General features: G+C 47.4%; 1 protein-coding gene across 5 annotated transcripts in view; it reads right to left on the bottom strand.

The window, feature by feature from the left end:
• Positions 1–1,461: 1,461 nt before the first annotated feature.
• Positions 1,462–26,760, bottom strand: part of LOC147605756 (uncharacterized) — an 80,782-nt gene continuing 55,483 nt past the window's right edge. For 3 of the 5 annotated variants that reach the window (XR_015265158.1, XM_086793369.1, XM_086793368.1), the window contains exons 17-19: positions 24,405–24,545; positions 24,169–24,277; positions 1,462–2,038 (exon numbers count right to left, since the gene is read on the bottom strand). Coding sequence is in view for 4 of the 5 variants with exons in the window: in XM_086793369.1 (XP_086649495.1) it covers positions 24,170–24,277; positions 24,405–24,545 (249 nt within the window). In the remaining variant the exon portion in view is untranslated. The remainder of the gene's footprint in view (positions 2,039–24,168; positions 24,278–24,404; positions 24,546–26,760) is intronic. The other 2 variants (XM_086793367.1, XM_086793366.1) reach the window with 1 other exon arrangement.

The following is a 26,760-nucleotide window of genomic DNA, read 5'->3' on the forward strand; positions in this document are numbered from 1 at the left end:
GGTGTCGGGTTTATTCTAAGCTGACCGAACAATTGCAGTTATCACAAACGGGACATGCCTCTTTTGTTGTATCACCATGGAAAAATGTTCTTTGGTACACACAATAGTAAGTGCACACAATGCAGCAAGAGTTCCACTCTCCACCAGAGCCCATTATAGAAGTGCCTTTACCGTGAAACCCAGTTTCAGCTCTTCTCCATTTAGACGAGGAATAAGGAACTTGGGGAAGAGTAAAGAACCAATGTGAGGGACTACTTCATCACACAAAGGGATCCACACGAGCATTCACAAAATGTGTCCTCAGCGAGACAGCAACCTCAAAGCCAGGCCGACGATAGACTCACGAGTGTCGAACCGCGAAGTCTAAACTTATAAGGCTAGATATCATATGCCTTGAAACAAAGGATTTCACAAACTACCTGCTTACGTTCCACCACCATCGTGAATACGTAGAAAATATGCTTAGGATGGCATTCAAAATAGTAAGATGAGTTGCAATACACAGAGCACCTAGAGGCTTGGAGAGCTAGGAAAAACCAAGCCCATCCACATCTCAAGGATGATGAGACAAATTTGATGGAGCTCGAGATCATATTCAATACCTAAAAAAGTTTTCGTCATACAAAAGCTCGACATCTAGGCATCGTGCATAAAATCGAGCACAATACCTTGTCGCGCCAAGATATCCCGGATCTCCATCTACCCATGCCAATCATTCCATGGGATCCTAACACTCATTCTCCCAATCAATGGGTGTGGATCACTTCTACCAACTAACTCATGTTGAAGGATTCACACTACTTTTAGAGCCAATGAAGACTTGGCATGCAAAACCTCTACAACCTCTATTACTTTTCATATTCAATGTAACCCAACACATCTCACACACACTATTTCTCTCTCTTATATCCGTAAGGTAACATGGCTTCATTGTCTTGGCATGCAAAACCTCTATAACCTCTATTACTATTCATATTCAATGTAACCCAACAGATCTCTCTCTCTCTCTCTCTCTCTCTCTCTCTCTCATCCATAAGGTAACATGACTTCACTCTCTTGACATAACCATAAGAAACTTTGTCATCTTACTCGTTCGAACATGTACTTATCTTTTGTAAGATGACACAAGGACATATAAAGCAGACTTATCTTGAGTTTAGTGTAAAATAGGAAAACTCTAAGGACTTTATGTACGTACTTGCTTAAGAATAGTAATATTGGTCGTACAACTTTTTGGCTTGGTCAGCCTAGTGTGAAAAACTTGTCGCTTGTGCTCTAAATTCACTTTCTTAGCAAAGGAGCATAACAGAGTGAGGACATGATGGACATACTAATGCATTCATAGATTTAAGAAATTATGACCCTCCAATTAAACAAAAAAAGAGTGTGAGATCTACTTTCAAACCTAAAACACCCAACAATCAAAGCTTGTTTGTACCTCACAAAATAGCTCTCTCATCCTTTTCTTTCCCAAAAACATTAACCCTTCTATTAGTAAAAAAGATTACACCGATTACAACCTTTCAGAGATGAATTGGCTGTAAGAAGAGAGCTTGATGTGTGGCGGTGCTGCTGTTTCCTGCAACATGGCTGGCTACTCTTGCAGGGAGACTACATCCAAGGGGGCAGCAGGACTAGGCACACTAGGGGACGGGAATGCCGAATGATGGCACCCTGCTTTGGTCAAGAAAGGACACTTCCAAGTGCAAAGAAAAGCATACAACCGTTCCTCCATAGCCTGGGAGTTGCCCTCAATGGCAGCAAAGAATATGGACAAGATCAGTCCAGAGAGCGCTCTATGACCTCTCCTGAGGTGATGTTGCTGAGGCCTCGATTTGCCCACGGTGCTCATGGCCTCTCCTAAAGTTCTCAACACCATGCCCTCCAGATCTGCCATGCCACTGCATTATTGATCAGCTCCCAGCGAGATAATCAGGAGAAGTCGTGAGAAGCCATAAAAATGCTTAAGCCCTTTATGGGCATGCTTGTGCAAGCAAAAGGAAAACCATCTACAAAAATATGAGCCCGCCTCTTGAGCCTGCAGATCAACAAAATCAATAGAATCATCAGTATCAAAACTCAAATGTTTCAAATGAAGAGAATCTTGATATGTACGAAGATGGTGTCATTTTCAGTCGTGTTAATGCATCACAGTGGTTGAAAACGTTGGGCATAGTATATCCTGCACATGTATGGAATGTAGTGACCAAGGTAAGGTGCATTAGGAACAGTCTTTTATTTGTGAAAATATAAATATCTACTTAAAAAGAATTGAGCATGCAGGAGGTAAGGGCTGGATGGAGACCCACACATGCTGAATGCATGATGGGTACAGTCTGCACAGTAAGGTCTAGGACAAACTAGGCCTTCAATGAAGCGTTCACAAACATATGCCAGGAGGAAAGAGACTGTGGTGCATCTTGCGGCTTGCCAATCACCTTCAAAAACTGGTCATTCACCTCACACAGGCAGAGGAAAGACAATGGAAGAAGTTCATGTTGGGTCTGTAAGCTACTGTGAAGCGTTTCGTTCAACAGTTAACAGAGGCAAGGTGGTGGTACTCTATGGTCCACGTAGTTGCGAAGACCTAATATCACATATGGACTGTTCTGACTTCCTCCACACCATAGGCGCTTCAAAAGAAGCATTGCACCGATAACCCCTTGCTTCCTAGATCTCCACCACGCCAGGATTTTCCCTACGAGATGATCAGCAGCCTCAAGCATGGCAAATTTTGTAGGTACCATGTCATGAGACCACCCTCTATGTGACACCACACCCAGACACATTCCACCTCAGGGTCAGACGACCATTTTTTATCTTAAGGCGATCCATGAGTTTGGATGCCCTCATGTTCGTCACCGGACGAGATCTTCCCTCTCTACCGTGTCTTGATTGTCCATCACTATCTTCTTGGCACACTTCACAATTTCCACCTATTTTTCCTTATGTTTTGTTTACATTGTAGGGGATGCCCTATGCATCTTCCACCACAGTACTCACATATTGTATGACATCGGTCTCATAAGCCACTTCAGCCCCCTCAACGCGTTAATAACCTCTCTTTTCTTGAGCTGCGAATCACAGAGACAAAAATCACAGAAAAAAAAGGGTTTTGATGGCAATTGTTTAATTTCCCCTTTAATCCACCCTGACGGTGACTCCACCCTCCAACAACAGTAACAGCACTAATAACAGAGTGACCAGGCCCAACAAATGGAGTGAAAACCTCAATGGCCTTGTTACTATAAACAGATGGGGATGCCATCAATGGCCTTGTTACTATGGAGAAGCCCAGTGGTGACCCACATTTGGGTGCCTTAGCTAGCGTGAAAGATTCTTTCAGTACAGGAGCATCATGACAATGAAATTGGACGTCTCAAGGCTCTATATGAGAAGGAGATGGAGGAAATCAGAGTCTTCAAGGACAAACACATGGCTGCGATTGAAGGAACCAAGGCATTCCATGCTGATGCCTTCGCCATAATAGCCAAAAGTTGGTCCAAGAAGGTGGAACTACTGTGAGACTACTTGATGGGGTCTCCTGATCTTATGCCACACACCAACACTTATGCATCCCACTACCACCTATTGGGGCTGACTACACATACTTCAGCTTCACCATCTCTTGCACATCCTGGCCACCCACCCCTGAACCCCATCTCCACTCACAAAATCCTAGCCCCCTTTCTTGCAAAACTCTTCAACAGGGCTTTATGTGAAGACCATCCATAATGCAAGAGACCCCACTGATCTCACCAACTACACGACCATTATGATAGGCCAGATGATGGCCAAGATCTATGGGGCAGTTTTGAAGGCTGAGATCAACCTTTTGGCAGAGAGACAGGGGCAAAGAGCCACAGGCCAGGCAAGCTTTAGGAGAAACTACTCATACAGAGACTCAGGGAAGAAGATCTGCCGATTATGCCACACAGAGGTTGAGACAGAGGAGCATTACATATGTTGTTGCCTAGTATACTATGAGATATGCGGGAGATTTCACTGTCTGTTCCATGAGGGATTTGGCCCACTCTCCAAGATCATCAACTTCCCCAACCAGCCTTGCCTATGGCTCTTCCTGCTCGAGCTCCGCAGACACAAGGACACTTTCTTGAGAGAGCTTCGGCCCCAACCACCCCGACCCTCACCCATCAGCCAATCATCACCCCAGCTTCTTCCAGACCCACGAGAAGGACACCCACCCCCATCCAACTGCTTGAGTCGTGGGGGCCTTCTGATCCTTGAAAGAAGGTCTCTATATAAAGCGACTTATAGCAGCTCCTACATTCATGGCGAGTTTTGGCCTCGGGTGTTAAGTTCGCCAAGAACCATAAGCCTTTGTATGCACCTGAGCATAATGGGTCCAGGGATCGGTAAAGGACAAGGGACTAGACAGCCCACCTCCTAGCTTCATCTTTAGTAGACATTTTATCTCTCTCTCTCTCTCTCTCTCTCTCTCTCTCTCTCTCCAAGATCATGGACTTCCCAGAGCAGCAGTGCCTAGGGCTCTTCTTGCTTGAGCTCCATAGACACAAGGACACTTTCTTTAGAGAGCATCGGCCTCAACCACCCCGACCCCTCCCTCACTAGCTTCTTTTGGACCTAGGAGGTGGAGGCCACCCATATAGTGGATCTTGTGGACCCATCTCGCGTTGCTCTGGACCCACCTTGCCTGAGAGGAGTTACCTCGGACTAGGCCTTTGCATTTCAACGTGCCCATCGCCCGCGCCCCCTGGATGTCGGCCACAATCCCCTCATATTCTCCAGATCCAGGACATGCTCCACCGCCATTGAGCTACCTTTCCACATGACGTAGCTGTGGGAGATCTATCGGCCATACTCATTAGCCCCAAGCTTGACATTTTAGAGAGTGGTATACCATCTATTGGGGGATGATGCTCCTCGTGTTCCATGTTCCTAGTATTCCATGATGAGATTCCATGGACAGTTTTGTATCACCCTAGTGAGATAGCTTTGTTTTGTTTCTATTTTATTTTCCGTTCCATGATGAGATATGCCATGGACATTATTGTATCACTTTGGTCTTATAGGCCCATTGAGTACTTAGTAGACGCTTAATCTTAATCTCTCTCTCTCTCTCTCTCTCTCTCTCTCTCTCTCTCTCTCTCTGCGCCATGGCGTGACCCTTAGCCCCACTGCTGATCGCGCCTCGCGCAGGTGGCCATCTTCTCTCTTCGCGCTGCCCACTTAGCTCCACACTGCTCTTCGCCATGTTCTCTCTTTTCGCCCTGCCCCACTTCGCTTCACACTGCTCTTCGCACTACCCACTTCGCTCCGTCTACTCTTTGCTCTTTCCTGCCTCTGTGCGCTGGGCCCTTCCGCCTCCCATATCCCACCTGCCCTTAGATCAGGCCCGCAAGGCAGCAACATAGTCTGAACAGCAGGAGAGCCCTTCAGTCCAAGGGTTACCATGGCAGGAGCATCACCCAAGGGGAAGACTCACGGAACAACCCTGGATGGCCGTACACGTGGTGAGCATGGCGGGAAGTACTCCGTCGTATGGACCTACCTCGAAGCGGCACCGGACAGCAAGCAAAAGAAAGCAATAGAGGTGTTGCGGGACATCTAAAAGACCCACCACGAAAACAACCTCAAGGGGGCCCAAAAGACCACAGAAGACGCCATGGCAACGATGTGCACCAAGCTTGGCGGAGCGGAAAGACGAAGTTTATGAGGAGATGCGAGCGCATTTTGCCTCGTGGAAAGCAGATATTGAAGAGTGCTTGCATGAGTGCAACAAGGTCATTGCGGAGTTGCGGGACGAAGTGGTCACTTACAAGAAGGAGATCGAGCTCCTTGAGGGGGAGGAAGGAGAAATCAAAAAGGTCATGCCTGCACACGTCACTAAGGACCTTGAAGACATCAAAACACATGTAGCAAAGGAGATCAAAACATGGGTGGTGGTGGCCAAGAAGGCCCAAGAGGAGGTGCAAGCCACCGACGAGCAAGGAGTTCATCAATGCGGCCATGGAGGAGGAGAGGAAGAGGAAGATCCGCGCACCTCACGTGCAAGTGGTGGGATGGAAGGAGAAGGATAGCCCATTAGAGAATGCCAAGGGCATTTGCGGGCGTATGGGAGTGGCCGACACCTCTATTATTGTCGGTGAATGAAGAGTAGGGAAAGACATTGCCAAGGAGCGGCCACTTATCCTCAAGTTCGTGGACCTAGAGACACGGTGAGGGTTTCTCTCCAAGAGGAGAGCACTCAAGGTAGACAAAATCTACCTTGAGGACGATCTCACACCAGCCCAAGTAGCACATCGGAGGAAATGTATGCTACAGATTCTAGAGGCCCGCAAGGCAGGCAAGTGGGCGGTTTACCGGATGGTCATGTGATCATCACAGAGAGGCGCCCATGACGGGGCGCAGCCTATGAGACACACCTGAGATTTGCAGTGTGGAACTGCAATGGGGCGATGAGGACAGATGTGGGGATGTAGGAGACTTTCAGAGGCAGAGACATTGTACTTTATACGGAGACACACCAGGGCACCCGCTTACCAAAGGTCAGAGGCTACAGGTGGGATTCCACTTGCCGCCCTCAGGCAAGGTCACGTGGAGGTACTAGAGGATCTGGAGGGGTTGCTGTCCTTTACAAGGAGGAGCTACAGCATGTCGTGCAGGTCATGAGGAGAGATGAGGAGGCCTTTTTCATGTGGATCCGCATACAATCTGATCGGCCACGTGATATTTATGTTGCCATATGCTACTTCATGCCCAAAGGCTCCACCTACGCCACCCATGCAGAGGGCAAGTCACCATACCTCCCACTTTATAGGATGTCATGCACTATTCTAACATTGGAGATGTACTGTTGGCAGGTGACTTCAACGTACGTACGAAACAGCATTTGGTGCCCTTTTTTGAGAGTGATGAGCCCATGTACAGAGATCTAGCACCAGAGGAGTTGGGACTTGACAGGACTTCCCAGGACATGGAGGATTCAGATTATGGAGATCATCTGCTAGAGCTAGGAGGAGCACACGGATTGGCTATACTCATGGCCTCGCTCGATGGCCAGGTTCAGGAGCCTTCACATGCTTTTCACATAAGCATGCACACAGCAGGCGGCCAAGAGCGTGCTCCATGACAGACAGACCCGGTGTGAGTATAGTGCTGGGACCATTATCTCTCATACCGGACATACAGTCTTTTACAGTCTCACCTCACCCCATCATTGTAGCTGGCTGCTGCTGATCATGCATACCTTTCCTTCAGCATTGCATGCCGCTTTGATCCAATGCCACCACCAAGCAGCCCCCAGAGACACCCCCGATACCACTTCACCAGAGAGACGGCATCTGGCTACGGCAACCACTTGTACAGTGCTCTGCAGGACATGTACCGCTGGAGGACTTCACGACACAGTTCGCCTCGACACTCCACACGTCAGCTGCCATGTACTTCCCTCACACTCAGCCATTCATCACAGCTCCAATCAAGAATGTCCCACAGAAAGGCTGGTATGATGATGAATGCCAGGAAACCCGTGGCCGCCTCATCCAAGAGGAAGCACAGGGGATCTGTACACATTGCCAGGCGCGTGACCTTTCGCCGCCTCGTGCGAAGGAAGAAGCAAGCCTACCTGGCGAAGTTGGAGCATGAGTTGTACCATCTTTTCTTGGGACAAGACAGCAAGGAGGCGTGGCAAGTTTTCCAGACACCCAGAGCCCAGACACCTATTACTTCACCGGAGACATGGCATGCTTATGCTACCTCGCTCTACCAGATACCCGGACAGCCACCTCTCCCCTGACCACCAAAGAGCCGACTAACCTCCTCCACCTTCTTCCTAGTCGGCATGATCCGCGACGCCATTGACAGGTTGCAGAATGGTCGAGCCCAGGATCATGATGGATTAGTGGCAGAGCACCTTTCGCATGCGAGGGATGTGCTTGCGCCACTCTTAGCCCACCTGTTCAATCGGGCCCTTTGCGAAGGTTTGCGAAGGTTTCCCCGCCAGTTGGTCAGAAAATACTATAGTACCGATCCTAAAAGCGGGTGATCCTACGGTTCCGAGTAACTATAGGACCATCATGGTTGGCCACGTGCTAGCCAAGCTCTATGGATCGGTACTAGAGCATGAGTTGAGCAAATGGGCAGACACATCAGCATCGGGCACATGGACAGGCGAGGTTCAAGAGGGGATACTCTATCCTGGATCACATCTTCACGCTTCGGGCCATCATCGAGGAGGGCAGAGCTCATGGGAGGAGAGTATATTGTTGCTTTGTGGATTTCCGCAAGGCCTTTGGCACAGTACCACGAGGGAGGCTGATGCAAAGGCTGCAGGACATGGGGGTGCCCGATAAGATGAGATGGGGAGTCTTAGCATTGTATGAGTCAGTCAGAGGCCGGGTCTAGGCTCCGGGAGGGATGTCAGAGGAGATCACCAGCACTATTGGGGTGAAGCAGGGTTGCCCGCTATCACCCACACTCTTTGGGCTATACATTGATGAGATCTCCGACTACATTGATAGACTAGGAGGACCTGGAGTTGGCTTGGGAGGAGTGTTGATCCCTCTGTTGCTCTATGCCGACGGCATTGTACTTATCTCAGCTACACCAGAGGGGCTGCAGAGACACCTGCATGCATTACAGACCTTCTGCTAGGATAGGGACCTTACAATGAACCTTGGGAAGACCAAGGTAATGGTGTTTAACCTCTCAGCAGTGGGCCGACCGGTTGCCTCAGTTCACCTATGGTGGGGAGACAGTACAGAGGTCAAGAGATATGTCTACCTAGGGGTCACTTTTGCTGGACCGCACTTTACGAGAGGGCGGTGGAGGACAAATTGACTAGAGGATATGCTGCACTCGGAGCCCTGGAGAGCCAGCGTGCACACATCCAGTTTCATGAGCCTCGGAAGAAGCTCTGGTTTTTTGACACATTGGTTAAACCAGCCCTTTTGTACAACGCTCCCATCTGGGGGCCGAGTCTCTATCATAGATGGAGGAGTGGATCTACAACAGAGCAGCCAGCCTCAAGTGGAGGGGAGTTTTGTGATTGGTGGGAGCAGATGGAGAGACCACTAGTGATGATGATCTCCCGCATGATCAAGAGTAAATCATCAGTACCACATGAGATAGTCCGGGCAGAGATGGGAACCCCACCAATCGTAGCCGAGGCCCTCTTCCAGACAGTCACTTTCATACATAGGCTATGGAGCCTCTCCAGGAACAGATACTCTAGACTCGCGCTAGAGTCATCCACACAGATGAGGAGCACTACATATGTCGGTGCCCAGTGTACTACGAGATTTGGGGGCGCTTTCACTGCCTCTTCCGAGATGGATTTGGGTCATTGTCCAGAGTGATGGACTACTCAAACCAGCGTTGCCTTGGGCTTTTTCTCCTCAAGCTGCACAGACACGGAGACCACATCCTACGCTCCAAACAAGGGAGATATGTCTAAGACGCAAGCCAGCGCACCCTTACCGACTTCTTCAAAGCAGCAACGACCCCGCGCACCGTTGACCACGAGTCAACTGGGCCCACAGCCACCTCGAGGAGTCAGCCTGGACATAGTTAGAGAGCTATGTAGAGCACGGTGTCCACAACCCGCCTGACCACGATCCCAGCCGAGACATTATCAAAGGATACAAGCGATATTGGCACGACATCTTGCGGCACGACCTCGGCACTTCAGCCTATCTATGTTGGATCAACCTATGCGAGACATTATGGGATGAGTCTATCTCAACTGCTTCCCATAGCCTACCATTTTTCCAGTTCCACACTTTTATCAGATATGCCTTTTTCTGGAAGTTGTATTAGGCCACTAGTTCCTCTTTGGCCACATGTTATAGCTAGTTGTTTTTCAGTTAATGCTTTTCATTTTCTACTCAGGAAATTTAGTTTCCTTGAGTTTTGGATGTATTGGTACTTTTGTCTCATAGGCCACTTTGGCCTCTTGTAGACGTTAATATATCTTTCCTTTCCTTTCTCACTTTTGACCCAGATGCCCCTACTCAATAGACCAAGAAGCGTGCACTGACAATGCATATGCAACAGGTGCCACCCCACCTCCTCCTAGATAAAGAGATCCAAGTGCAGCACTCGAGACCCAGTGGTCCAAGGAGATGCTCCACCCAACAACTTCAGATCCTTTTGAGATGCAAGAGTTCCCCTCACCACAATGGAGAGCCTCCATACAATCATAGATCCACCAGAGATACAAGAGTGCCCCTCCATAGTGGATGATAGAATGTGCAACGGAAGAAGGGAAAGTGGAAACACAGGAGAGAGAGAGAGTGAGAGAGAGAGATGGAGAGGAAACAAAAGTGAGAACCTGCTCTCAATATCATCATCAAAAGGAATACATGTCCCAAGCAAGAGGGGAGAAAACCTCGTATGTGAGGGACTGCAAACAATGCTAAGCAAGCAATGAAGAATGAGGGAGGCAAGCCAGCTATATATATGCCCATATGAAGGCAGCCGACTAGGGAAAAACGTCCTCCGCGACTAGGGAAAAAAGCCCAAGACTCCATAAAATGGGAAATAATATGGAAAAGAGTCAATCTGCTCCAACTCTGTACCAAGAGTAGCCAAATACTGTACAAAAGCATCCTCTGAAAAGGTCAGCATCGCAAGATGTAAAGACTCTGTAGAAAAGATGGGGTCCATCTGCTCAAACTCCGTACCATGAGTTGCCCAATGCTATACATAAGCACACTCCACTAAGGTGGGCATCGCTAGATGAAAGGACTCCACATCCCCCTCTGAAAACTGATGTTATCGGACTGGTACAAGCCCAACTTGATTCTGATCCAAATCCAAGAAACTCTCGAAGTACCACTGTGCCCCAGGCACGGTTAGCAACCACAAATCCAAAGCATCCCACTGGGTCCAAAATTCCATCCTCCAAAACAACAAATCTGCAGAACTGGCAGGGGGAGGGGCATCCTAGAAGCATCACAAAGAGAGGCAAAGGTAGACTCCTCACAATGAGGAAGGGAAGCAAGAATATAAAGTGCAACGATAACAAGATCCTAAGAATCAGCAACAAACAAGTCATCCATTTGAAAAGAATCACACCTCAAAGGCAAAACACTCTCCTTGTTCTGCAAACACTGCAAAGAACACAGGCTCGGACAAAATAAACTCTGCTCAGGATCTCTGAAAAGATCACTGCTCTCCTCCAAAATCTATAAACTCCTGTCACAGAAGAAGGTCTCCACAGATACAAAACAGCTCCCGAAACTGATCCTCAAGTGAAGTAGCTAGAGATGGGTCCCCTCTGAGTGTAGAAAACTCTTGTGGGAAGTAAAACGCAGCCAAAACACTGCTGTCCAACAAAAAACAGCACTCCACCGCCAACAGAAGGCAAGGCACATGAAGAAACCGGGAAACCGTGTAGGCCAGGAACAAAACACAGGTATAGATGCTCCAAAATCAGCAAAACACTAACTGAAATCAGAAATTCAGTATCCTCCTCAAGTACCAAATTTCCTCCAAAGCCAAAATCCAAACAAAACACCCCCTCTGCAAGTGATTTGTGTCCACTGGAGAAGAAAACGCAGCGAAACAAGGGCTACAAACCTGAAAATTCAGGCCAGCCAGTGTCCACACCTTCTATGAGGAAAAACGCTGAAGAGAAGGTACCTTCGGGTCCAACGAATGAAGCCCAAGTGAAGGTAGAGCTACTAGCAGAAATCAGTCCAAAAAAATGCAGCAACCATGGCTGCAAATCTGAAAACGCAGAGGTATTCGGGGCAGTAGAAAGGGCAAATTTTGGAAACACATAAGAAATAGTTACACCCAAGCCTCCAATCAGCAAATCGGCATCAGAAAACCCGTAGGAGAAAAAACGCAGCATATAGGCTGCTGCTGTCCCGCACAGAATAGGCGGCCAGCACTATAGGCTGAAGAAAACGCTGAAAAACTGCTTGTAGAAACCACCTGTAGAAAAACGAAGCACACTAGGTGCTGCTACCCTGGAAATAGGTGTGAAAGGGGTTCTCAGAGGTCAAACTCATGAAGAAAGACCACGGGCTGCTGAGAAGAAGAGCCGAGATGAAACCAGGCGACCAGCAACAACCTGAGAGAAAAAAACGCAGATCTGTCCATCTACAGAAAAACACAGCCAGGAGGGAGAGGAGGGAACATCCAACACTGTAGATCACCGCCACTCTGATTCCATGATAGAATGTGCAGTGGAAGAAGGGAAAGTGGAAACACATGAGAGAGAGTGAGAGAGAGAGATGGAGAGGAAACACAAGTGAAAACCTGCTCTCAATATCATCATCAAAAGGAATACATGTCCCGAGTAAGAAGGGAGAAACCCTCGTATGTGAGGGACTGCAGCAAACAATGCTAAGCAAGCAGTGAAGATGAGGGAAGCAAGCCAGCTATATATATGCCCATATGAAGGCCGTTGACTAGGGAAAAAGGTCCTCCATGACTAGGGAAAAAAGCTCAAGACTCCATAAAATGGGGAATAATATGGGAAAACATATGTGAGGGATGACCAGCCCCTCAAGCTAACATGGTCAGCCTTAAAGGCTAAAATAGGACACCAAACAAGAAGCCAGCAAGAAGGGGATGATGTCTAACAGTGGAGAGCCTCCATAAAATCAAAGATGTCAAGGACCCACTTTGATCCCCTCACACTGTATGATTGTACCACATGCACTTACAAGACTTGTTTTTTCTCTCAGCTCTAATTGGATTTTTATCAGGATTCTGTCACTTCATGGACACATTGTAACAATTTTGGTCTCATAGACCCATTGGTCTTTTGTAGACGTTAACAGAACTTTCTTTCTTTCTCTTTTGAGATTCATGGGAGGTTTTGGTCTCTCCAGAGAGAGGGGTTTGGCCCCCTCAAGCAGGTGGTACACTACATACACCAGAGATGAATGGGCCTTTATTTGCTAGACTTGTATCAGCACTGAGAGGCCTTACTGCGGCTACAAACAGAGATGAATGGGCCTTTATTTGCTAGACTTGTATCAGCACTGAGAGGCCTTACTGAGGCTACAAACAAGACACTAAGCCTAGGAGGATACCACTCAGCCATTCATCACTGACTTTCTCAGACCTCCTCAAGGGAATGTAGCAGATTCTCAGCCCCATCGCCACTCGAGAGGATTGCCATAGGTGGGACACCACCGCCCCTGAAACCCAGACCCCTGGGCACCACATACGTGGAGTTATCTGAGATCAAGCACAGAGCCAAACGTCCCCGTCCTGGAAGACATGGACCCTCTTCCCCACTAGCTTCACATGTGCGAGCTCCTCCAGCGCCATAGAGCTGCTTCACCCCATGTAGTGGACATTGCCTCCGTGTATATCGTCATAGATAAGGATGACATAGGATGAGCACCGTTGGTCGTACCCGACCTTCTCATGGTACAAGTAGGACCCATGTAGTACCCGGTTCTAGTTTTTCTTTGGCAATTTTTTTTATATGCATGTTTATGATCTTCAGTTTACACATGGAACCTTTGTAAAACTTTTTGGTCTCACACCCCCATTGGGTCATTAGTAGACGTTAATAAGATCCCTCTCTCTCTCTCTCTCCCTCTCTCACGAAAGACACGTGTGTATTGCTGATTTGTGGATTTCCACAAAGCATTTGACTCTAGTTTGACTCCGGTTGCCTCCACCCCACCAAAGCCCCCCCCCCCCCCCCCCCCCCCCCCCCCCCCCGATCCGATTGGATAGGACACATGCAGGACCTCCAGTTCTCACATAATATAATATGGGGTGTGATGGCAGTATATGAGGCAGTAATGGGCCGAGTACGTGCACCCGGTGGACTCTCCAGAGATATATGTAGCACTAATGGGGTTAAGTGCGTTTGCCCACTCTAACCTACACTCTTCGGTCTATACATTGATGACATTGCACTTTTTGAAACCTTCAGTTTTTTTAGTGAGGGACAAAACCTTTTGGAAGAAAACCTTCAAAACCTCAAAACATTTCTTATGACAAATGACCTACATTCCCCCTACCTCGACCTCTCAAGCAATGAGATTTACCGGATCATCCAGTTAGATCCACTCAGACTATACATTCTTCAAACATGGGTGTTGCTGTTAAAGATTGGTAAAAAGTGTGAGTTCTTCACAGATCACTTCTTGAGACTCTCCGAGGATGGATTCTGGGAGACATACGAATACACAGGTCACATGCTATGCGTATCGCGATTGGCCAGCTCAGGGTATCCTCCCACGCCTCATAATAGAGGCTGGCAAAGTCCAGAATATCCCACAAGAGGAGAGTACATGCAGAGTATGCACCACAGGTGCAGTAGAGGATGCGGCCCATTATATTTTAGCTGTTCGACGACACAGGGATGTAGTGTTGAGGAAGCATGCTGAGAGATGAGCCCATCCCTAACAGAACACATCTGAGAGAGCCATCACAGATTTCTTTGCGGTACACACATCCGCATCAAAGTCCACCGCCCATGCCACTGCCTCAACTCCAACTTCAAAGCTCACCACCCATACCCACACTCCGGTCCACGCCCCAGAGTTCTTAACGAGAGAGAACGATCCATTCTATGAGCTTGACGCCTTCCTTTCAGTTCTTCCATGGCTTTGTATATCCATGGTACCATTGTATTACTTACTGTCTCATAGACCCTAGAGGTCTTCCATACATGTATCTCTCTCTCTCTCTCTCTCTCTCTCTCTCTCTCTCTCTCTCTGCCGCCCGCTGTTCGCTATTGCTGCCCGCTAGCCCCTCCGCTCACACTGTGCGCCCGCTGTCCATCACCCCCTGTTTCGCCTCGCCCGTTGTGCCCAGCACACCCCGCCATCTCTCTCTTTCCGTCTCTCTGTTCACCACCCGTTGTTCGCTACTACCGCCTAGTAGCCCCTCCGCCTCGCTGCCCTGCTGGCGCTATGCTGGCCGGTCTGCCTGTCCGGTAGCCCCTGTGCCTGGCTTTTCCCAACCACCCTTCCTCATGCCCCCAAGGCAGCAACATAACTCTCTCTCTCTCTCTCTCTCTCCTCCCTGGGCTGCAGAGTAATCTCGAGGAATGGCCCCGAGTCTCCAAGAGAAACTGGAGGCCCTCGAGACGGCAATGAAGGCACTAATCAAGGAGAACAAGAAGACATCCGATTCCAACCTCAATGAGGTGGAGAACAAACTACACCGGCACATCATGGCCCTCGAAGCACGGGTCACGGACCTTGAACAAGAGAACATAGCACTCAAGGAGGAGGTGAGTGCATTGAAAGTGGAACTGGTAGCCGTCAAGAACACCGAGAAGGAAGAAGGGGAGATCAATGACAACACTCTCACGGCCATCAAAGAAGAGATCTCCAAGGAGATCACAAAGGACATGGAGGGAAAACTCGAAGCCAAGCAGTTAGGATGGGTTGAGGTGGTGAAGAAGAACATCCGTAAAGAAGCGAGGGAGGAGACTCAAAGGGAAGAACATCAAATCATTCACACCACCATTGAGGAGGAGAAGACGAGGCATGCCCGCCGCCTCAACATTCGAGTCACAGGTATAGCTGAGACACCCAACTCCACTCCCGAGAAAGATGGACAGCTTCTATGCATGAAGCTAGGCTACAAGGAAGAGGACCCTCTCCCCTTTACCAAAGCATGGAGAGCCGGGAAAGACTCAACACGCAAGCGAGCCCTCATCCTACAGTTTGCAAGAGAGACGGAGAGGGTCACCTTCATGAGGAAGAGGGTCATACTACGAGGCTTAGAGGGAGCTCCTATTTTCTTGGATGATGATCTCACAAGGATGCAGCTAGAGCATAGGAGAGCTAGCATGCCACGAGTCTTACACGCGAGGAGAGAAGGCAAGAAGGCCTTCTATCGAGATGGTCGGGTCATCATTGATGGCCGGCCCATGGATTAGCGGTTTGGGGCCTATGGGACACAGACCAGGCCACTGACAGAGATACACATGGCAGTATGGAACTGTAATGGTTCACTATGGGTGCAGCCTGGACGACTGGAGCATGTTATGGTGAGGAAAGACATCATACTTCTAACAGAGACACATCAGAGCCCAGAGAGAGGGCTACCTCGAGTAGAGGGATTCCAATGGGAGTCAGCATACAGGAGGACCACACGCCAGGGCCGACCAAACCCATGGCACGGTCCAAAATGACTAATAGACCATATCATCTTATCGGGACCATATTAAGCATACATCCTACTTAGCAGAGTGCCAAGTCTACATAAGATATCTCCTTGCCATCTATTTTTGGCCACCAACCAATGTCTAAACTAGGAACTAACGAGTGTCTAGGTACCTACCACACATAGCATAGCTACTCCTGGACCTTATAAAATAGAGCACATCCATCACCAAAAGCAACAACATGAGGATGGAGCATTTGAATAAATTATTTTCCAAAAGTATACACATTAGAATCCCCAAACCTTTACATAAATTAAGTACGATGCACACCATTGTGCCGATCCACAAAACAGGGGATATGCTCGATCCGAGCAACTACAGGACGGTTATGGTTGGCCACGTGTTGGCCAAACTCTATGGTGCAGTGTTGGAGCAAGAGCTTAGGTTATATACTGAGCGAGCAGGTTTACACTCATCAGGGCAGGCAGGCTTCAGGAGAGCTTTCTCTACCATTGACCATGTATTCACTTTGAGATGTATGATTGATCAGCCCAGAGTGAGGAAGAGAAAGCTCTATTATTGCTTTGTGGATTTCCGCAAGGCATTTGACACAGTACCACGAGAGAGGCTCTTTCAGCGCCTACAGTCTCTTGGCATACCAGAATATATGACATGGGGCATCTATGCATTATATGAGCAGGTTTTTGGGCGAGTCAGATGCCCAGGAGGTATGTCCGAGACTATTGCTAGCACCCTTGGTGTGAAGCAAGGATGCCCACTTTCCCCCACGCTATTTGAGTTATACATTGATGAGGTGGCTGACTTCATTACACGAGGAGGCGGAGATGGAGTTGATCTAGCACGTACCTCAGTACATATTATGCTTTATGCTGATGATATTGTATTAGTGTGTGAGTCTTCAGGAGGTCTACTACAGCATCTACATGCACTCGATGATTTCTGCACACAGAGGGGTCTTACTGTGAACCTTGGGAAAACCAAGGTTATGGTCTTTCATACATCGAGACAGGGCAGGAGTCAGCTGACATTCACTCTCGCATAGGACGCCAGGTGGAGGTGGTGACATCATACGTGTACCTAGGGGTTACCTTCTCTGCAGCAACCACACGCTTCACCATTGGTTCAACAGCGAGAGCTAGATTGACACGGGGATATGCAGCATTGGCTATGCTAGAGAGACAGTGCCACCAGGCGCATTTTCAGGAGCCCCGGACGAAGGGGTGACTATTTGACACATTAGTCACACCGGCACTGATGTATAGAGCAGCGGTATGGGCGCCAAGCCTTGCTACCCATTGGTGGACACAGATAGAGAGAGACCACAGGCCCTCATGATGGCACGCATGATACGCAGCAAACTGTTAGTACCTCATGACATTATCCGAGCAGAGTTTGTTGCGCCTCCTATGATGGCAGAGGCCATATTCCAGACTATATGCCTACTAGACAGAATCAGAGAGATGCCACAGGACAGATTGTCATACAGAGCTTTTGAGGCATCTAGACAGCTGGCTGAGGCAGGAGACAGAGGATCATGGTATGCACAGGTCACACATTGGTTCTCACAGCATGGCCTAGACATGGATCATCTACCACCATTCCTATATGACAGGGATGCACCACATATCCGTCTTTCTCATAGTGAGAGGAACAGAGTATTGAGACAGGATCTATGGCAGCTCTATACACGAGAGACATGGATATCGCCTACACAGCCTCTTCCACTGAAGATGCTATACTACAGAGATCACTTCATGAGTATCACTGATGATGGATTTATAGAGAGGCCTAGATACATGGAGGGCTTTTTACCACACGGCTCCCGAGTAGCTATTGGTCAGCTTAGAGTCTCATCACATCGATTGGAGATCGAGACTGGTAGAGCAGCACGGATCCCCCGAGAGGAGAGGGTATGCAGATTGTGCAGAGAGGAGGTGGAGAGTGAGGAGCATTATGTATGCAGAGCATATACAGCCATCAAAGAGAGAGATCCCATTTTATTCAGAGAGCCACATTCCCAACGCCAGATCTTTGAGGCAGCAGACCAACGCATACTGGGGAGATTCATTCTAGACATACAGCGTCACAGAGAGACATCATTACAGGCTCAGACAGCTCTAGAGGGGGGACGACAGAGTCCAAACACAAATTACTACATTTTTTCAGAGATCCACCCCACTCCCAGCCCCTACACAGCAGGGAATTACTCTCCAGAGAGCAGAGACACTCAGAGCCCGCAGGAGACAGAGGACACCTGGCTTTCGGACACCACGCCTATACCACAGAGAGATGACAAAGATCAGAGCTCAGTTTCACAGAGAGGGTGCGGAGCGACTGCCTCGCTTCAGAGTAGACCCAGGCATGTTCTTCAAGGAGCTGTGGACACCCCCTTCATTGATGTATACCATTTTATACCTCCAGTATGGTACAGGATGGAGCTAGCTAGGTTGCATATCATGATTGTATACTCCATGCATATAGCTTTGCATTCTCCTAGTAGTAGAGCTCCATCGCCTCCCCCACTCATTGTACTTATTGCACACCCAGATTCAGCTTTTTAGTTCAATACTTTTTCATTTTGTTGGGATGACAGAGGATACCCCACACAGATACACTGATTTGTCTCATAGACCGAGTTCGGTCTTTTGGAAGACGTTAATAAAATCTCTCTCTCTCTCTCTCTCTCTCTCTCTCTCTCTCTCTCTCTCTCACCTCCATAGCGTACCCCCCCCCCCTCGCTATATTCCAGTTCCAGTTTCATTTTCTAGGTGCCGGTAGTATCATCTTTATTTTTCATTTTCTGGGTTTTTTTATCCAGACATTGTATCAGATCCACCATGATGTAACTTTTGGTCTCATAGGTCATTATGGCCTTTTGAAGACGTTAATATAACATTTCATTTCATTTCATTTCTCTCTCTCTCTCTCTCTCACGCTCACGCTTGACAGAGATCGCCTCCCACGACTAGCCTAGAGTCCTCTATCCAATTATACTGCGGGGAGCGATTGAGACGAGCTGGACTGCCCTCCTCCTCAACAACATGACCACCACCATTACCAACACATGCATGGTACTATGAGGTAGTCGAGTGGTTTCATGCACATGGCATACAGATGGACTGTCTCGCCCCGTTTCAGTACAGCCTGGATTCCCCCTACCTTGATCTCTCGCGCTGCACATACACCAGACATGGGTGTCTCCATCCAAGGTTGCATTCAAACGCCGTTTGGATCTAATCCAAACGTTCGGAATGATTGAAACGTTCACTAACGTTTGGAAACGTTAGTGAACGTGGGTCCTTGGGATTTTGATTAATGTAGGTTAAAAAAACCCACGCACGTCAACATCAAGTTTTTTTTTCCCTGTTTCTTATGTGCGTGCGGCTCTCTCTCTCTCTCTCTCTCTCTCTCTTCGGTGGCGGGCGCTCGTGGGCTGGTCGTGCTACGCTCATTGCCCAAGTCACTCAGAGTCACTCTCTCTCTCTCTCTCTCTCTCTCTCTCTCTCTCTCTCTCTCTCTAATGAAGAGTAGAGGTAGAGCTGTTATTGCAGATTTCAGGACAACCAAACATGGTAGTAATGAAGAGTAGCTGCTAGAGAAATCCTTCATGTTATCTAGGATTCTCCTACGGTCATGTAGGGAATTTGAACTATTTTTAGTTTTATCTCTATTTTCATTTTGTTGCCCCCGAAGTGGAATGTAATCACATGGATGTATCTGAATAGTCCTATAGGTCAGATGTGGCCTCTAAAGGGCGTTAATATAGTTTTCTTTCTTTCTTTCTTTCTCTCTCTCTCCCGCAACTCTCTCTCTCTCTCTCTCTCTCTCTCTCTAATGTGCCATCTGCATTTTTTGTATCACATATAGTTGTTTATCATCCTAGGGTTTTCATTAATCTTTTGCTTGTGCCTAAGTGCACCCCGAAGTGGATTGTAATGACTGTGAGGTACCGGTTTTTGGTCCCATATGCCTTCAAGGCATTCCATGGACGTTAATATGACTTTCTTTCTTTCTTTCTCTCCCGCAAGTCTGTCTCTCTCTCTCTCCCGCAAGTCTGTCTCTCTCTCTCCAACAAGTCTCTCTCTCTCCCCCCCCCCACAAGGCTCTCTCTGTTGCACCTCCCCGGACCCCTACACATAGGCTGAAATTTTATTCGCATTGTGCTTGAATTTTGAAATATAAAGTTTGTATAGTATTAGTAAGTGCTTTAATGTTCATTGATGAATCTTCAAACTTCATATTTCAAAAGTTTTTAAGTAAACTATAAATTTTGTATACATATATACTGGGGTCAACATTCACTACGTTTGGAATCTTTGCAGCACGTTTACGAAACGTATAGTTCACTACGTTTGGAACCACCTTGTCTCCATCAAAGATTGGTAAGAAGTGTGAGTTCTACAGAGATCACTTCTTGAGACTCTACAAGGATGGATTCTTTGAGATCCCGGGATAGTATATCCATGGTACCACTGTATTACTTACGGTCTCATAGACCCTAGAGGTCTTCAATACTGGGACATCTACCACATGCTCATGAGCAAAGATGCAACCACTGCTTGGCGACGACTCACAGAGCCACGCCCCCCCACCCCGATTACTGATCCTCAACGTTGGCAGAGTTATGCAGAAGGGCTTTATGATGTTCCATACCAGCCACTCATCCCTCGCCCCACCGAGACTCCACCGACCTCATCGGTTTTCTTTACTACCAATATGGTATCTCAAGCTATACATAGATTCCAACATGGGAAAGCTGAGGATCACACCAGCTTACAAGGTGAGCATTTCATTTATGCAGCTGACACACTCTCTCCTTTTATTGCTTACCTCTTTAACAGGGCTCTGGTAGAAGGTTTCCCGGCTAAGTCACGATGCACACCATTGTACCGATCCACAAAGCTGGGGACATGTTGGACCCCGGTAATTACAGGACTATCATGATTGGTCATACCTTGGCCAAACTCTATGGGGCTATCTTGGAGGCAGAATTGAGCACACACGCTGAGAGGGAGGGGCTTCGTGCCCCTGGTCAGGCAGGTTTTCGGTGAGCCTTCTCTACGATTGATCACATTTTCACCCTGAGATGCCTGATTGACCAAACTCGGGCACGGAGACAGAGACTCTATTGTTGTTTTGTGGACTTCCGCAAAGCCTTCGACACAGTCCCGAGAGAGCGCCTCTTCCACCGCTTACAGACACTGGGCATACCCCCCGACATGATGTGGGGGATTTACAGATTATATGAGCAAGTGTTTGGACAAGTTAGATGCCCAGGGGGGCTATGAGATATGATTGCCAGCACCATTGGTGTGAAGCAAGGCTGCCCTCTCTCCCCGACACTCTTTGGCTTATACATCGACGAGGTAGCAGACTACACATTACATGGAGGAGGCTCTGGGATTGACATCTCAGGTACGACTGTACACATTCTATTATATGCTCATGATATCATTCTTGTGTCGGATACTCGGACAGGGCTACAAAGGCATCTACAGGCCCTAGATACTTTCTGTGCGGAGCGAGGACTCACGGTGAACCTTGGGAAAACCAAGGTTATGGTCTTTCATACATCAGCAGCAGTCAGATGCCAGACTATCCTTACACTAGCCCGGCGACAGGTAGAGGTGGTGGGCTCATATGTATACCTTGGGGTCACATTTACCAGCTCATCAGGGAGATTCTCTATGGCACAGGCAGCCAGAGACAGAGTGACACGAGGGTACGCAGCAGCAATTTTGGAACGCCACTGTCACCAGGCACACTTCCAAGAGCCCCGTACTAAGGGGTGGCTATTTGATACACTAGTTTCACCAGCATTGATGTATGCAGCAGCAGTATGGGCACCAGGTTTGGCTACATCCTCATGGACACAGATAGAGCGCCCTCAGATTTTGATGCTCTCACGGATGATCCGCAGCAAACCTTCAGTACCACATGATATCCTTCGAGCGGAGTTTGCTGTACCACCTATGTTAGTAGAGGCCATGTTCCAGACTATATCTTTTATACACAGGATGCGGGAGCTCCCACTAAATCGGGTATCTCGGGCTGCTTTTGAGGCATCCAGACAGCTTGCTGAGGAGGGACATACCTGGTCATGGTACTCCCAGGTGGTACAGTGGATATCATCACACAGGATTGATATTGACAGATCACCACCCTTACAGTATGACCTAGCTGCACCACACAGACACCTCTCTCAGACAGAGAGGAATAGAGTCATGAGACATGACATTTGGCAGGGCCACATATAGGAGACTTGGCTATCTCCCAGTCAGCAACTCCCGACGAAGATGCTCTACTACAGAGACCACTTCTTGAGCACCTCCACAGACAGCTTCATCCAGCGACCACGATACTTGGAGGTCCACTTATCACATGGAGCCAGAGTAGCCATTGGGCGACTAAGGGTCTCATCACACCAACTAGAGATCGAGACTGGGAGAGCAGCACGCATCTCTCCAGCAGAGCGCATTTGCAGATTATGCCAGACGGGGGTAGAGACAGAGGAGCATTTTGTTTGCCAATGTGGTGCTTTGCAGGAGATCAGGGCATGCTATCCTGAGGTTTTCAGAGGGACCACATCACTTAGACAGATCTGGGAGAGATCGGACCAGAGACAGCTAGGCAAACTACTACTAGCACTACAGAGACACAGGGAGATCTTACTTCAGACACCCGCACATCATAGCGGAGGAAGACAGTCCCAGTTGACTGACTTCTTCCAGAGATTGGCACCAGTAGCCCAGCCACACACATTGGGAGTGACATCTCAACGAGCGGAGGAGATTCGAGCTAGGTGACAACCCAGACTAGCTAGCTACCAGACACCACGGCTACACCACAGAGAGATCGCGACCATCCGGTCTCGACACCAGCAGCAGGAGGTCTAGGAGCAACTGGCACATTTTCGCTCTAATCCAGGACGCATGTCCAGACATTTACGGCATCCTCAGATCGGATGTATGACATATTGTACCCAGACTATGGGACTGGATGGAGTTAGGAGTAGATAACATATCATACTTGTATCACCCCTTCAGCATATAGAGATGCATTAGTAGCCCTAGTACTCCATCCACACCCTCTCGTTTGTACACCAATATTGAGTCCCCTATGGTCGTGTTGTCATACTTGTACATTTTATTCTCACTCCACATTTTCCTCTTGATGACTTGGAGGAACATCATTGTACTACTTGTTTGTCTCATAGGCCAATTTTGGCCTTTTGCAGATGTTAATATTTCTTTCTTTCTTTCTCTCTCTCTCTCTCTCTCTCTCTCTCTCTCTCTCTCACGCTTGACAGAGATCACCTCCCACGACTAGCACTAGAGTCCTCTATGCAATTATACTGCGGCGAGAGGGAGAGGGAGAGGGAGCGACTGAGACGAGCTGGATTGCCCTCCTCCTCAACAACATGGCCACCACCATTACCAACACATGCATGGTACTCTGAGGTAGTCGAGTGGTTTCATGCACATGGCATATAGATGGACTGTCTCCCCCCATTTCAGTATAGCCTAGATTCCCCCTACCTTGATCTCTCACAACAAAAGATCAACCGGATCATCAAGTTAGATCTACTCAGGCTGCACATACACCAGACACGGGTGTCTCCGTCAGAGATTGGTAAGAAGTGTGAGTTCTACAAAGATCACTTCTTAAGACTCTCCGAGGATGGATTCTTTGAGATCCCGAGATGCATACAGATACACATGTCACATGCTATGTATATCACGATCAGCCAGCTCAGGGTATCCTCCCACCGCCTCAAAGTAGAGACTGGCAGAGCTGAGGATATCCCACATGAGGAGAGGACATGCATAGTATGCACCACAGGAGCAGTAGAGGATGAGGCCCATTATATGTTCAGATGCCCGGCTTACTACAAGATACGGGGGAGATTCCACTGCCTCTTCCGAGAGGGATTCGGACCACTCACACGGAGTACAAAATGTACAAAATATTTTTGAAACGTTTCATAAGTTTCAAAAAGGAACACGTCTTATTACAAATATGATCAACTTATCCAGTAGTGTAAAGTAATCGAATCATACTACCTTACTTAGTGTCAACAAAACTCAATGATGGCTCTTGTGGAATGGACTTTAGCAGCATGGAAGAACCTTGAAAGATCATGATCTGCACCTCTGATCCAAACTTCTGTAACTGTAACAGGCCTCACCACAAACATGTACATAAGACTTTTTCTAACTTGAACAAGCTTGTACATATTATAGGAGAACTTTCTAAATGGCTTCTCCTTTTCTTTGGCAAAACATAAGAGGAAACAAACCTGATCATCATTAAGCTTGGAGAAACCAAACTTCTTTGTCCAGAGGCCTTCTGCCTCCTCTGCAGCAGGCAGGACAAGGTGCTCAACTTGAAGCACGCCAAGAAGCCGCTCAATACTTAACATCAGCATTTGGAAAAAGCCCTGGAAACCATGTTACGAAAAGAAAGCCCGGCTTACTTCCCACTCATATAACAACATACATATATACGTCCATAAGTGTGCGCGTGTGTGTCTATGTGTCTCCATACATACATACATATATGTATATGCATACATCCATAAATGCATATATGTATGCACATACATACAGACTTTTCTTTTCTTTTTTGTAGCACTGCACATACATACATACAGAGACACTCATATAAACATACATGTATACACACATGTGAGCATGCATGCGTACCCACTCCTCTCTCTCTCTCTCTCTCTCTCTCTCTCTCTCTCTTAGAAAACAGGAGGAGGATCAGAGCCATCATTTCCCACCAGCACAGGATTCTCTCCCGCCGGCTCAGCTTTACTACATTGGGTACCATGATGCAACGCCCTATGCGGGATATTCTAGGGTGATGTGAGAGCTTGACGCTCTTTGTATTGGGATCAGCTTTGGCATTTCAGCTCTTGTTCCTATCTTTTAATTTTAGTACCCACAATGATGTATTCCATGGACATGATGTAATCTTTTGGTCTCATAGGTCATTTTGGCCTTTTGTAGACGTTAATATAACTCTCTCTCTCTCTCTCTCTCTCAAAACAGAATTACAACCCCACTACATCAGTTTGGTATTAGAATAGAATTAAGAGAAATAGAATTGATTATTCAAAGACGGCTAGGAAATAACAAATAAAAATACATTAACATTTGAGAATTAAAGAACAAAAACTGTAATGTGTTGTATGAGGATAGATCCACGTTTTGAGGCAAGGCATGGACTTTTAAGGGAGAACCTTCAACTTCCATCCATCCATCACAACAAATACATTAGAACATGTAGGTTGTAAGTGGTAACTGCACATTATGCATGCAAATCTTTGCTTGTTATCCCAGTAACAAAAGATATAAGAGCTATATAAACTCAAGTTAATCAAGTGTATGATGGTAAGTATATCAATAAAATATATGTATTGATACGTAAAGTCTATTATGTATCCTAGATTTAAAATATTAATACATATATGGAAAAGAATGAATTTAGGGTTTTCCTCTATTCATGCTAATTCTCTATTAACCTGCTAATTGCTAAAATTAGGGTTATAGGACAGCACATCAGAGAAACGACAAGCTCTGCAAAAAGTACCCTGTTCATTATCAGCTTGTTAATTTTCGGCATCTTTTTTCTACATTTTTTAAGTGTAATCATGGCTTCTCCACAAATCAGTTGGATATATCTGGGAAGCAGGCAAAGAAGTGGAGGCTAAAAATAATGAACAACAGGAACAAAAATTGAGGCTTGAGAGAGGTAAAGCTCTGAGTTGTTTTCCATCCTGTGTATGCTGTCAAGCACTCGTATTCACTGATGAGCACCCTGTGCATGCCATCTGGCGACCTGTACCAGATTTCTGGCAACCATAGCTACAAGCTATTTGTAATATTTGCTCCATATTTGTAAAGTTAGGCATATTTGGGAAGAAGCAGGCAGAGAGGTAGAGGGTAAAAACAATGAAAAATGGGAATGAGAATTGAGGCATGAGAGAGGTAAAGCTATGGGCTGTTTTCCATCCTGAGTATGCTATCCAGCACTCGTATATGCTGATGAGCACCCTGTGCATGCCATCCGTCTGGCGACCTGTAGCAGCTTTCTAGCAACTTGTACTTAAAGTTGGTAGCTTATATCTGCAATATTTGCTCCGTATTTGCAGCTCAGGTGCCCTATATTTGCTTGTGGGCATTCTATGTTGGTTGTTGGCTCCCTTGTGGATGGGCTACCCTGTAACAACTAGCTGGTATTTGTGGGCTTTCTATATTTCCTGCCTGATACTTGTAAATGTTGGTGGGCCAGTAGTTTTTGATGTGTTGATCAATTGATTGATTATCTGACATCTATTTCAAATTTCCATTGTATTGTTGATCAAGTGATTGATTGAGTCAGGGATACACCACACCCATTACTTGTGCCACCCATACCCCACACGTAGCACCAATCCCCCTCGACATACAAAAGTAGCCACCCCATGCTAACTCTTCACATCAGCCCACTCACTGGCCTTTGTCATGACAAAACTGTTCTTCTTTCCCAAATTAAGCTTGCTCTCGTCGGTGGAGTTTATGCAGTTTCTGCTCTACATGGTTCTGGCACTTTTCCATACATTAAGTTTCAACACATGAAACTTTGATCATCTGTTCTGCCCACTCTTG

This window comes from Cibotium barometz, chromosome 59, assembly GCF_041138505.1.
Source record: "Cibotium barometz isolate CiBa-2024 chromosome 59, ASM4113850v1, whole genome shotgun sequence".
NCBI lineage: Eukaryota > Viridiplantae > Streptophyta > Polypodiopsida > Cyatheales > Cibotiaceae > Cibotium > Cibotium barometz.